This window comes from Zootoca vivipara, chromosome 6 (assembly GCF_963506605.1).
Source record: "Zootoca vivipara chromosome 6, rZooViv1.1, whole genome shotgun sequence".
Taxonomy (NCBI): Eukaryota; Metazoa; Chordata; class Lepidosauria; order Squamata; family Lacertidae; genus Zootoca; species Zootoca vivipara.
In genome coordinates, this window is record NC_083281.1 from 95,191,435 (window position 1) to 95,205,642 (window position 14,208).

A 14,208-nucleotide genomic window follows, 5' to 3' on the forward strand; every position below is an offset into this window, starting at 1 on the left:
GTTGCGATTCTATGCGAAACCCCCCAAAACGAAACGAAACCCCTTTCGAAGGAGTTAGTCAGTCTCGTCGGGCTCGCCGAGGCAAATCGTGCCCAGGATGGCGCTACCCGGCTGCCAGCGCGAGCGAGCCAGATGCGCACCCGCGGGGGATGCTGGCCAGGAAACGCGCCCGAGATCCGCGCCTCCCTCCGGGCGCAAGGCAAGCGACTCCTCAGCTCACCTTCCCCGCCGCGCCAAAGCGCCGCGAAGAGGGGAGGGAATCCGCGCAGCCTGGAAACGAGCCATTGGCTAACGCAGCCCTTGAGTGACAGCTGGGGGGAGGGAGGGAGGGGCAGAGAAAAGGGGAGGGGCGCAGGCCGGCACTGATTGGCTGCGGGGGGAAAGGGGCTCCCAAACTCTTCGCAAGAAAGTGCTCTTTGGTGCCGCTGCTGCTTGGGATCTGGAAGGGGATCCGTGGAGCAAGTGGGGGAAGAGCTGCGCAGAAGCAGCTGCAGCCGCCGGCCGGGCCGGAGCTGATGGGGGTCTCGCCTGCGGGAGGGAGTCACGTCCATCTTCGGGCTCCCACCGTCCTCCTTTGCCCACCTCCCAACCGAGGAGGAAAGAGCAGGCGGCTGATCGGCTTGGGCTTCCTTCCGAGAATGGGCGCAGCCTCGGACTCCCGGAAGGGGCCCGGGGTGCTGGTCCGACTCCTAGTGGCCTTTGGGCTTCTTCTCCTGGCCGGCCTGGCCAAGGGCAACGAGTATGACTACGTCAGCTTCCAGTCGGACATCAGCGCCTACCAGAGCGGGCGCTTCTACACCAAGCCCCCTCAGTGCGTGGCCATCCCGGCTGACCTCCGCCTGTGCCATAGCGTGGGCTACGACAAGATGGTCTTGCCCAACCTCCTGGACCACGAGACCATGGCGGAGGTGAAGCAGCAAGCCAGCAGCTGGGTGCCTTTGCTCAACAAGAACTGCCACATTGGCACCCAGGTCTTCCTCTGCTCCCTCTTTGCCCCCGTCTGCCTGGACAGGCCCATCTACCCCTGCCGCTGGCTCTGCGAGGCTGTCCGCGACTCCTGTGAGCCTGTCATGCAGTTCTTTGGCTTCTACTGGCCCGAGATGCTCAAGTGTGACCAGTTCCCGCAGGATGATGTGTGCATTGCTATGACCGCCCCAAATGCCACGGAGGCGTCCAGACCACAAGGTAAGGGTCTGCCATGCGTAGCACCCTTCTCTTTTGGTGATAAGCAGGCAGGCAGGCAAAGTTGGAACAGGTGCCCATTACCACCTTAGGGCCAAGCCAGTCTGTGATGGCCCTGCTGTGAAGCCAGGTGAGATAGTTGCTTCAGGTGGCAGATTAGGGATGGCAGGGGGGAGGCAGGCACTTCAGGCCCGCCTGGGGCATGTTCTCTTGGGAAGGTCTTGTGGATGTTCAGGGAGAGGGCCTTAGCTTCCACACAGAAGGTCCCAGCTTAATCCCCCTCCTTTTTTTTGTTAAAGATCTCTGGTACCTGTAGTTGGGCCAAGAAAGAACTCTTTATGGTGGAAAGCCTCTTCCAGTTGGAGCAGATCTGGGGCCGGCAATGGGCTACCCTGAAGTTCCCATCATCCCTGACCCTGTAGATAGAGCATCATGTTGGCCCCCCCCCGGAACAGACGATCCTGGGATAGAGGAGCCCGTAGAAGGCAGGCTCCTGTGTGACGTTAAGGAGGACGTAAGAGGGGAGGGCTGCAGCTCCATGGCCGAGGCACCTGCCTTGCAGTCAAAGGATCCCAGGTTCAATCCCTGGCATCTAGGTTGGGATGGGAAAGATTCCTGTTTGAGATCCTGGAGAGCAGCTGCCAATCATGGAAGACAATTAAAATATATGGATCAATGGTTTGGCATGGCATAATGTGGCTTGCTAAGAGCTGTGGGGGATCAAATCTAAGATTCAGCTAGACCAGACTTTGCCAACTTGATGGGCTGCTGACTGGGACGGATGTTGGGTTGGCAAAGGCTGAGGTATCCCAACGTCCTGTTTCCCACTCTGGCCAGCCAGATGCTTCTGGGAAACCCACCAATGGTGAGAACCTTCTCCTCCCCATGGAGCTTGCTTCATAAAGTAAAGCCTGCCTCACCAGGTTGGGTGGGCAGGTCTACCAAGAGCTGGTATACTGTGGAGGCCTGGTCCAAATCTCGTCTCTGCCATGAGGAATGCAGGGGTGTGGCCCTTAACACACACTGAAGGCAGATCCACACCATACATTTAAAGCATAGGACTTCTCCCAGAGAACCCTGGGAACTGTAGTTTAAGGCTGCTGGGGACTGTAGCTCTGTGAGGGGGCAAACTACAGTTCTGAGGATTCTTTGTGGGAAGTCATGTGCTTTAAATGTATGGTAAGTACTCAGACTTAAGCAAGCTGCTGTCTTTAATCCCTACATGTTAGGAATGCAGGGTTGTTATGAAGTTTACCAGGGTAGTGTGTTTGAAGCACCTGGAGCACTTTGGAAGTGCCAAGGAGTGCCTCGTTCTCTTGTGCAACCCCCTTGGAAAAGGCCTTGATTGCTTCTGCGTAGGCCTCTTCCAATGCAGAGAGACTGCAGAACTTGGAAAACCATTTGGTTTTTCCTCCACAAGCTCACTTGAACTGGCCTTGGAGCCACTGTGTACATTGCTGTACATTCTGCTTTCCCAGTGAAAAGGAACTTGCATTGAAATAAAAACATTAAACCCCAGCAGAATCATGTGATGGCACAGAATAGCCACGAAACATTAATGTGAGTAAGAAAATGCAAGAACAACATCTGCAAGAGGAAGGTTTTAACAGACTTCACAGAGAGGCTTCCTTGGGAGGTTATTCCACTGAGAAGGCCCACCTTTCCTCAGGTTGCGGTTGGGGAACCTCAGCCCAGCAGTTGGGCTTGACCCTTTTGTCCTCTCTGTCTGGCCCCTGGACTCTGCCCAGGCCGCACCTCCCCTTCCCAGACCAGGCTTCTTGCTGCTCCAATTCACACCCTCTTTGAGTGTTTTGGCTTGGCTGGAAGGCGTCCATGGTTCTGGCTTCACCATGGTGGGAGTGTGAAATGATAAATGAGACTTCTGTGCAAAGGTGTCAGTCCTTGCTCAGCCCACATTTGCCCCTGGCCTCACCCAGTACTGGATGGTGGTTGCTGGAAAGTTGCTCAGAAGGGAATGTGTCCCTCCAGCTGAATAAGATTCCTTACACCTGGCTCAGACACAAGGCCTTACCAAGAGCAATGGAGAGAGCAGGCTGGCTCACGAGGACATCAAAGGAGGTCAATTTTAGAGTGTGTGCTGAATGCCGAAGGCCGAAGGTTCAGTTTCCAGTAGGCCTGGGAAGTTTTGCCTCAGAACCGCTTGCTGGCAAACCCATACCTGGTCAAACGCTAGTCAGACAGGTTTGACAGAGTTCCTTTAGTGCTTCAATAATACAATAGGAGAAAAGAAATAAGTGTGGAGACTGCATGCAATGATGAAATTCACCAGCATTTTAGTGCAAATTTCTTCTAATATACACATTTTTATATGCATTTTTGCTCAGTGCACACATTTCTGCAAAGCAATTTCCACAATACAAAGTTTTGTATGTTATTTTCACTAGTAAATGCACTTTGCCCAATGTGTGCGAATTTCAAAAGGTGTTTCACGTATTACTTTTGAAAGTACAAATTTGGTATATTTGCCTTTAAATGTGAGCTGAATTGAATTTATCCTCTGTCCCCACAGCTGGCCATTGGCCTTGCTGGCTGGGGCCGGTGAGAGTTGGAGTCCAACAGCATCTGGAAGTCTTCATGACTCTCATCCCTGCTGTAGATCGTGGGCTTGCATATGTCGTAACGGGCATGGTATTTGCTGCTTGAGTAATCCGGGGACGTCTTTTGGGTTGATTCACAAAGCAATCCATGTATGTGAGAGAGGCAATCTGTGCTAGCCAGCCGTGTGCACCTTTCCCTTCCCACTGGACCTCTGGACAGTCAAACTGTTGTGATGGTTCTGATGTTCTCCTGGGATTGGCACAGCAGACACTGCTCCATGGGGCCAATGAGGCTCTGCCCCACCAACATCTACCTGCTCTCAGCCAACATCCACCTGCCTGCCAGGGGTCACACCGCCTGCCTTGGCTCCTGTCCCAAACTCAACGATGGAGGCTCTTCCGTGAGGCAAAGAAAGCTTCTCCAACATCCGGTTTCCTACCTGGCCAACCCAATGCCTCTGGGAAGCCTGCCAACGGGACAGGAGGGCAATGGTCCTCTCCGGGTGATGCTTCTTTGCCACTGATATTCTGAGGCATCCTTTCTCTGATGCAGGAGGTAAGGTGGCCATTATCATAAGGGGCCTTTTGTAGCCTAAATCCATTGTTTAGCAACTATATGCTGTGTGAAGAATTGCTTCCTCTCTTGTCCATCCTAAATCTCCCCAACATTCGGCTACACTTGGGTGACCAAACACACTGTATTCTAGTCTCGTGAAAAAGGCCTACCCATTCTCTCCACCACACTAATAATTTTATACACCCTCCCTACTCGTCTTCTTCTCTGAACTAAAAAAGCCCCAAATTTTGTAACCTATCCTTGCAGGGGAATGACAGGGAATTGGTGGCCTTCCAGATGTTGGACTCCAAATCCCACCACCCGCAGCCAGCATGGACAACAGTCAGGGCTGATGGGAACGATGTTTGAGGGAGTTGCGCCAACCCCCTGAATCATTTTGGTGCTAGTAGAATCTTTATCTATTTATTAAATTTATATCTTGCTCTTCTTGCCAAAGGATCCCAGGGTAGCTGATATATTCTTCATTGCTGTTGATTTAGGGAAAAGAAAGCATCCCGTGAGCTTTTTCAATCTTGCACACAGTTTCCTGGGAGGGAGTCCCATTTCTCTCAATGGATCTTACCTCTGAGTAAATGTGGAGAAGACTGGGCTACTTTCTCAGTTAATAACAATAACAATAACAATAATAATAATAATTTTTATTTGTATCCCACCCTCCCCGGCCGAGGCCAGGCTCAGAGCGGCTAACATCATAAAAACAACACAATATGCATAAAGACAGACATCAACTAGTTAAAATACATCATAAAATTATTTTGGACAAGTTAAAATCTGGGCATGTGGCAATTATCAGGTTGGAATTGAGAGTGGTTAATACTTGCCAGGACCAACTGTTTCCACTGGTCATACAAGGACCTGGGAGCAGGTTGGGGGCTTGTTTTATACAAAGGAAAGTAAGTCAAACTGCATCCTGCCCAAAGGCCTGGCGGAACAGCTCTGTCTTGCAGGCCCTGTGGAAAGATGTCAAATCCCGCAGGGCCCTGGTCTCTTGTGGGAGAGCGTTCCACCAGACTGGGGCCACATCCGAAAAGGCCCTGGCTTTAGTTGAGGCCAGTGTAATTTCCCTGTGGCCCGGGATCTTCAAGGTGTTGTTGTTAGCAGACTGTAAGGTTCTCTGTGGAACATACCAGAAGAGGTGGTCCCTTAGGTACGAGGGTCCTAGGCCGTATAGGGCTTTAAAGGTTAAAACCAGCACCTTAAACCTGATCCTGTACTCCACCAGGAGCCAGCTGGTATAGCACTGGGTGAATGTGATCCTGCGCGGGGGGGGGGGCACCGTAAGGAGTCTCACCACGGCATTCTGCACCCGATGGAGTTTCTGGGTTAGTTTCAAGGGCAGCCTCACGTAGAGCAAGAGAGGTAAGGGACCAACTGCTTAGCTCAGTGGAGATGAAAAAATGCTGCCTTTGTTGTAGCTGTAACCTGCGCCTCCATAGAATGGAAAGCGTCAAAGATTACACCCAAACTCTTGACGAAAGGCGCTGGCACTAATTGTGCCACCACAAGGGATGGGAGTTGGGATGTGAGGGCGATCTGGCTGCGACATCTGTCACCCCATTGATCGCCAGGGTTGATTCAGCTGATCTGGCTGGCTAGGCGGGTGTCCCCTTCCTCCCTAACCGCTCCATGTGCGTCCCTCCCGAAGCTGCGCGCTCGGTGGAAGAGGACGACCTTCCCAGATAGAAGGAGTGTACCGTTCTTCGGTCAAGGGTATACGATAGCTGCGCTCCCCTGCTAGAACCTCCAAACAAGCTCACAAGGGATGGGAGTTGGCCCCCCAACCCCATATCGTCCCTCCCAGCCAAAGGACCTCTGTCTTCAAAGGATTTAAATTCAACCGGCTCCCACGTAGCTATACAGCCACAGCTTCCAAACATCTGATCAGTGTTTCTGGGGCCGAGCCGGGATGCCCGTCCATCAACAGAGCTGGGTGTCATCAGCATACTGATGGCAACGCAAACCAAAATTCCGGACAAGCTGGGAGATGTTGAAAAGCGTCAGGGAGAGAATTGTGCCCCACAGTATTCCACACACCAAGGAGTAGCGGGGCAACAGCTCCCCCCCAGCGCCACCCTTTCCCCCCGTTCAGAAAGGAACAAACGCAGCCATTGAAGGACTGTGCCCCAAATCCCCATGTCAGCGAGGCAGCGGTCTAAAAGTTCATGATCAACCATGTCAAATGCTGCTGACAGATCTAAGAGAATTAACAGCCCTGACCTGCCTCGATCCAGCTGCCTATGGAAATCGTCTGTTAGGGTGACCAGAGCCGTCTCGGTCCCATGACTCACTTCGTTGGCTTTTGAAACGAGTGCTTCTCATTTTTCTGATATTAAGTTTTGTTCTCCACATTTTTACAATAACAATTCTTTTTGTAAAAAGCTGTCATGAAATTTTATCAACATCTTAGTGCAAATTTCTCCTAATATAGACATTTTTGAAAGGAATTTCCCCTAATATAATGTGCTTTTGTATGTTATTTTCATCAACATATACATTTAGATGGACACTTTACCCTAGTATATGGTTTTGTGTTTTTTTGTACACATTACATAGCTGCAGAACTGCAATTTTAAAGGAGGGCTTGTGTTTCAGTTTGCATATTATTATGCCCTTCAACATGTCCACAAACACACACAACGTAACCGGCTGCACATAAATGATACTCTTCAATGTATTTTTCACAATATCAAAAGTTTGTCTCATACATAATTAGTGTGTATAGATTGGCAAAGTAAATAAAAGTCCCAATAAACCAGTTCATTCATAAAGTCCCAAATATGAGCTGTTTCTAATCCACATATGCCTCTGTGTATTCAAAAGATTCAAAGAATCCCAATGGGAGCTTGTTGCAGTTCCATGACAAGGATTTCCGGAATAATAACCCTGTTTCGCCCTCCTGGGCTTCGTCAGTGGTACATGTTTCATACGATGTATATCAAAAGTATGGCTCTCATGACATAGGGACTTTATGGCTCTCATATTTGGTTGGCCTGTGAGTGTCCTGGCTCCCACTCTCAGACAAAGTACACAGACTCCTAGCTAGAGAATTCCCAAAAGCTGTATTCCAAGAGTTAGGACACCGTTTAAACACAGATCAAGATACGGAAACTGAAGCAGGACTTTAAGATATACATGTATAGTACATGACTGGGCATAAGCTAGAATGTGTCCACACCTGACTGCCCCATTTTGAAGAGCAAGGCAAAGGTGGATTTGGAGTGCAAAGGTTCCTTTGTCTGTTGTAGCTCTTGGATCTCGTGGAATAGCTGGGATTTTGTGTTTCCTGGCAGCAGAAATTTATCAGCCTTGGATTGGTTTACGCTTGCAGAGTGCCCTGCCCTTCCCCAGTCCAGACATTGCCCCCCTTTTGTTGCACCTCTTCTTCTCCCCAGCTGAGCCTGGGTGCCCCTCTTCCATTCTGACCCGAGGTGGGGGAAGGAGTGGCATGGCCTATACAGAGAGGGGGTGGCCTGGGAAAAGTTGTGAGGGGTATGGATGGAGGCCTAGAGGGCTGTATTAAGCCCCTGGAGCTGAGATTCCCCACCACTGTTCACATTTAAAAGTATTGTAATATATCAGACCCACAAAGGTGACTTGTGCTTGTGTAAGTTTCTTGGTGTTCCTCCAGAAGATCCTATATAGACATTCAAAACCATTTCCAGTTTTTCCTCTATTAATGCCTGAGAAGTGGGATTTGTCCCTGCCTCTGAAATGCTGACTTGCCTGAATTCCTTTTGCTTTAGGCACAGCGATGGCAAAGCCTACAGACCTGCTGGATGCACTGGGTGGGAGTTGCCGGTTAGTAGAGCATTGCACATCCTCTCCCTCCCCCTGGAGGAAGGTTTTGCTTTGAGCAGCCCTGTGCTGCGCAAGGGGGCAGAGGAGGGATGCTGCTGCTGCTGCTGCTGCTGCTGCTGCTGCTGCTGCTGCTGCTGCTGCTGCTGCTGCTGCTGCAAAGAGATGGGAAGAAAACCTTATGAAACACAGGCTTAGCTGGGCAAGTCCAATAACATTTCTACACTGCAGCTTTGGATTGGCTTCATATGATGCATACACTTGTTGATTTCATTTATGCTTCTCCAAAGAGGTCAGGGTGCTCCTCCATCCTGTGGTTTCCAGCAACTGGGATTCAGAAGCATCACTGCCTCCAAAGGGAGAGGGAGAATAGAGCCATCATGCTTTCTCCAGGTTTGCCAATGAGCCTGAAAAAAATTCTGGCTGTGCCGAAGGAGCACACCCAGCATTGACCCCTCCAGGGGTCAGGTAGTCTAAATTTCCTAGAACCTGGGACCTTCTGCATTCAACGCTGATGCTCCATCACAGAACCCCTGGCATCCCAGGGGCTGCATTGCGGCCCTTCTAGGGGTAGTCGCCCCAAATAATTATTTTGCACCTTTTTGTGGCCACCACCACTTTCCTTCATACTAATCCTCTGCTGCCCCTTTTCTTGGCAGGCACGGCAGTGTGCCCTCCTTGCGACAATGAGATGAAGTCAGACGCCATCCTGGAGCACCTGTGTGCGAGTGAATTTGGTAAGGAGATCCTCCTTTTTCTGAGCTTCACTGCCCTAGGCCAGGGATGGCGGCCACTTGCTTTCTCAGGAACTAGAACAACCCAACCCTTCTCTTCCAGCTCAGAAATGATGGCGGCATTGCTTTACAGGAAGGGGCTTCATACCCAGGGAATGGGTGGGCTGGGACGGTAGGAAGTAATCCGTAGCTTGGTGCGGAAGATTTTGCGGTCTTTGATGCCTCCCTCCCTGCTCATTACATTTGGAACTACCAGCACTAGGAAACAGTGGGGTGGAGGGCAGGCAGTTACCTGACTTCCCAGCAGGTGAGTTTATGCTGCAGGGGAGAAGTGGCAAGGCCAGTGAGGTGTCAAGACAGTAGCTGACCTACCCCCCCCCCCCCGTCGTGTGTTTCCACTGCTCTCATCTTCTTATGATGCAGAGGCCATAGACAGTGCCTTGAGTTGCATGCTGGAATAACAGCAGTCTGTAAGCGCTCTATTTCTATGTCTACAGTTACTCAGTGACTAGAATCAAGTTGGGGACTGAACCCAGAGGGGGGAACCCAGAGGAAGGTAGACCTTCTTGGTGGATTTGGGGACAGAGCTTAATGTTAAAGCTGTCTATTTAAACCTTACAAGAAGTCAGAGCAGGGCAGGGGACGAAAAAAAATCTTATTCTTGGCTACTGCTCTGAAAGCAACAAAGCAAAAACAAACAAACAACATCATGCCCCCCCCCCAAAAAAACAAACTCCAGTCAGGGTGGCATTATTATCTGGCTGGATGGCAAGCCTAGTTTCAGAAAAGAAGGACTCCCTTGGCCTCTGCTTGGTCTTGCCCTAGTTCTCCTTGGAAAAGGAAGCTCAAGCATGGGGTAAATTGGGGGGGGGGGCTGTGGCAAGGAGTATCCATCCAGGATGCCCCTGGAACCAAGACTGGCTCGGGTATTTGGCAAAGCTTAATTTTCCAGGAAACGAATGAAAGGCCTGTTGAAGAACGTGGGCATTCCTCTGGGATTAGCGCTTGGGTGTGCCACGTTTTGTCCAAGCAGGGAGTGGAATTCTCTTTTTAACAAATTCTTGACTCTCCAACACAGCTGCTTTGCCAAATCTTTCCAAGTCCGGAGTGGTTATTTGGAACATTTTATACCAGGAAAATAATATCAACGGCCACTCTTGAGTCCTGGCTTGGCCAGGGCATTCCTGGTTCAGCCTGGATGGCAAAACAGATTCAAGTAATGTCCAGCTTCACCCTGCAGAAGTCATTGGGAGTTGTAGTCCAAAACATCTGAGGTGCAACAGGTTGGGGAGGGATGTTATAAATAATGTTCCCTAACTGATAGTTTGCTGCAGTATGAACAAGAAAGACAAGGAGATTCAATGTGGCAGACGCTTTTGTGAACTCAAGTCCTCTTCACCAGATGCATGAAACGTGATCCCCACTTGTGAAGTAACTCTCTCTCCAAGCCCCTCAGGGCAGCACCTTCAATGGATTCCTTGATCCTAGGGATTGCCAAGATGGTTTCCTCAAGTTGCTGGCACTGGTGACTGATAGGGCAGAAGACAAGCAGAAATTGGGATGTCACCTGAGGAGAGGAGGCGTGGCCTGGGGAGAGTCCCAAGGGCCAAGGAGAGAGGCCTGGAGGGCCACATGGCTCCCAGGCCTGAGGTCTCCCCCCCCCCACCAATGCACAAGGTGGTAATTTTCTAATTGGGATTACTGAGACGTACTTATAAGGAAATATAAGTATACACATATACACTTTCCCATGTATCCAGGAAAGTGAGAACCAGAAAGACTAAATGAAATACACAGTCAGGTTCATCAGTAGAGAAAATATATATTCCAGATTCCTCGCTTCCACTAAAAAATGTTTGTCAAGGTTGACTCCTTTTGTAAACATTCTGATCCTTAGCCAAATTCCTCATCCCAACCATGCAGGTTCCTATTTCCTGGGTCACAGGCTGAAGGCATGTGAGGCAAGAGCCTTGCTGAAACTAAGTAGGTCCAGTTCTGGTCCGTTCCTGGATGGGAGATTGCTGGGTCTATAATAGACCTTGGGTCTATTGCACTGAGCTCCATGGAAGGAAGAATGGTGGGGTATACATGAAAGTAAAATGGTTGACATTTCAGAGGTGATGCTGAGGGTTCTTGTCTTTCCAAGTTTGTTGTATGAGATGTTTGCTTTTAAGTGGAACATGCTAGACCAGGCATCCCCAAACTTCAGCCCTCCAGATGTTTTGGACTACAATTCCCATCTGCCCTGACCACTGGTCCTGTTAGCTAGGGATCATGGGAGTTGTAGACCAAAACATCTGGAGGGCCGCAGTTTGGGAATGCCTGTGCTAGACTGAGAATCCATTGATGCAGCTGTAGTCTCACATAATAGTGGTCAGAAGAAGTGGATCATCCCATCCCATCCCATCCCATCCTATCCTATCCCATCCCATCTTATTTATTATACTAATACCCCACCTTTCCTCCAAGGAGCTCAAAGTGGCCTACTTAATTTTCCTTCCTACCCCCCACCCAACCTTCTACTCACAGCAACCATGCCATGTACTTTAGGCTGAGAGGGAATGTCTGGCTCAAGGGCACCCAGTGAGCTTTAGGGCTGAGTGGAGATTGGAGTGCTTGTCTCCCAGGTCCTAGCCTGACATGTGAACCACTACACCACACAGGCTGGACCTTGGAAACTTTGTTCTTCCTGACTGCCCAGTTGGCTGGAAGCAATGCTTGACAAGGGCAATATCCACTTACAAGCCTGTCTGTCTGTTAAATAATAATAATAATAATAATAATAATAATAATAATAATAATAATAATAATAATAATTTATTATTTATACCCCGCCCATCTGGCCGGGTTCCCCCAGCCACTCTGGGCGGCTTCCAACAAAACAGAAATTCTAAAATACAGAAATCCATCAAACATTAAAATACAGAAATCTATCAAACATTAAAAGCTTCCCTAAACAGGGCTGCCTTGAGATGCCTTCTAAAGGTCTGGTAATTGTTGTTCTCTTTGACCTCTAGTGGGAGGGCATTCCACAGGGTGGGTGCCACTACCGAGAAGGCCCTCTGCCTGGTTCCCTGTAACTTGGCTTCTCGTAGTGAGGGAACCGCCAGAAGGCCCTCGGAGCTGGACCTCAGTGTCCGGGCAGAACGATGGGGGTGGAGACGCTCCTTCAGGTATACCGGACCGAGGCCGTTTAGGGCTTTAAAGGTCAGTACCAACACTTTGAATTGTGCTCGGAAACGTACTGGGAGCCAATGCAGGTCTTTCAAGACCGGTGTTATATGGTCTCGGCGGCCGCTCCCAGTCACCAGTCTAGCTGCCGCATTCTGGATTAGTTGTAGTTTCCGGGTCACCTTCAAAGGTAGCCCCACGTAGAGCGCATTGCAGTAGTCCAAGCGAGAGATAACTAGAGCATGCACCACTCTGGAGAGACAGTCAGTGGGCAGGTAGGGACTCAGCCTGCGTACCAGATGGAGCTGATAAACAGCTGCCTTGGACACAGAGTTGACCTGTGCCTCCATGGACAGCTGTGAGTCTAAGATGACTCCCAGGCTGCGCACCTGGTCTTTCAGGGGCACAGTTACCCCATTCAGGACCAGGGAGTCCTCCACACCCGCCCGCCTCCTGTCCCCCACAGACAGTACTTCTGTCTTGTCAGGATTCAATCTCAATCTGTTAGCCGCCATCCATCCTCCAACCGCCTCCAAGCACTCACAGGACCTTCACCGCCTTCACTGGTTCTGATTTAAAAGAGAGGTAGAGCTGGGTATCATCAGCATACTGATGAACACCCAGCCCAAACCCCCTGATGATCTCTCCCAGCGGCTGCATATAGATGTTAAAAAGCACGGGGGAGAGGACAGAACCCTGAGGCACCCCACAAGTGAGAGCCCAGGGGTCTGAACACTCATCCCCCACCACCACTTTCTGAACACGGCCCAGGAGGAAGGAGCGGAACCACTGCATGACAGTGCCCCCAGCTCCCAAGCCCTCTAGACGGTCCAGAAGGATGTTATGGTCGATGGTGTCAAAAGCCGCTGAGAGATCCAGCAGAACAAGGAAACAGCTCTTACCTTTGTCCCTAGCCCGCCGGAGATCATCGACCAGTGCGACCAAGGCAGTTTCAGTCCCATGATGAGGCCTGAATCCTGACTGGAAGGGATCCAAATGGTCCGCTTCTTCCAGGCGTGCCTGAAGTTGTTCAGCAACCACTCGCTCAATCACCTTGCCCAAGAATGGAAGATTTGAGACTGGGCGATAGTTGGCCATATTGGCCGGATCTAAAGATGGTTTTTTAAGAAGCGGTTTAATAACCGCCTCTTTCAGCGGGTCTGGGAAGGCTCCTTCATGGAGAGAAGCATTTACCAACCCGCGAAGCCCATCGCCCAGCCCTTCCCGGCTAGCTTTTATAAGCCAGGATGGGCAAGGATCAAGGAGACAGGTGGTTGGTTTCACTCGTCGAAGCAGCCTGTCCACATCCTCGGAGGTAACAGATTGAAATTGATCCCACAAAACTTGACTAGACAGGACTCTAGCACTCCCCCGCCCTGGCCCTGCTCCCACGGTGGAGTCTACCTCTTCCCGAATCTGAGCGACTTTATCTGCAAAAAACTTTGCAAAATCATTGCAGGAGATCATGTGGCCCGTACTGGGCCCGGATGGAGCAGGTGGTTCCGCTAAATTGCGAACCACCTGGAAGAGTCTCCTGCTGCTGTTTTCTGCAGATGCGATGGAGACGGTGAAGAAGGTCCTCTTCGCCATCGCCATTGCCACTTGGTAGGCTCGAAGTTGAGCTCTAGCCCGTGTCCGGTCTGATTCAAAATGAGTTTTCCGCCACCGGCACTCTAGCCGTCTCAACGACTGTTTCATTGCCCTCAGCGCCGGGGAAAACCACGGGGCTGTCTGGGCTCCATGCAATCTGAGAGGGCGCTTCGGAGCCAGACAGTCAATAGCGCTGGTTAACTCTGCATTCCAGCGGGCCACCAGGGAATCAGCTGAAAGGCCATCGACATGGGATAAAACATCCCCTACCACTCTCTGGAAGCCAATTGGATCCATTAAGTAGCGGGGGCGGACCATCCAAATCGGTCCCACCTCCCTGCAGAGGGGAAGGGTTGCGGAGAAGTCCAGTTGCACCAGAAAGTGATCTGACCATGGCACTTCTTTTGTTTCGCTTTTACTTAATGACAGATCACCAACATCCATAGAAGTAAACACCAAGTCCAAGGCATGTCCGCAGCTATGAGTTGGGCCAGACTTATTCAGGGACAGCCCCATGGTGGCCATGCTTTCCACGAAGTCCCGAGCGGCTTCTTGTAAGGTCGTGTCGGCATGGATGTTAAAATCCCCTAAGACAACCAAG

General features: G+C 50.6%; 1 protein-coding gene across 1 annotated transcript in view; it reads left to right on the forward strand.

The window, feature by feature from the left end:
- Positions 1-369: 369 nt before the first annotated feature.
- Positions 370-14,208, forward strand: part of SFRP1 (secreted frizzled related protein 1) — a 47,815-nt gene continuing 33,976 nt past the window's right edge. The window contains exons 1-2 of the mRNA XM_035119637.2: positions 370-1,185; positions 8,772-8,849. Of these exons, the coding sequence (XP_034975528.1) occupies positions 516-1,185; positions 8,772-8,849 (748 nt within the window). The 5' untranslated portion in view covers positions 370-515. The remainder of the gene's footprint in view (positions 1,186-8,771; positions 8,850-14,208) is intronic.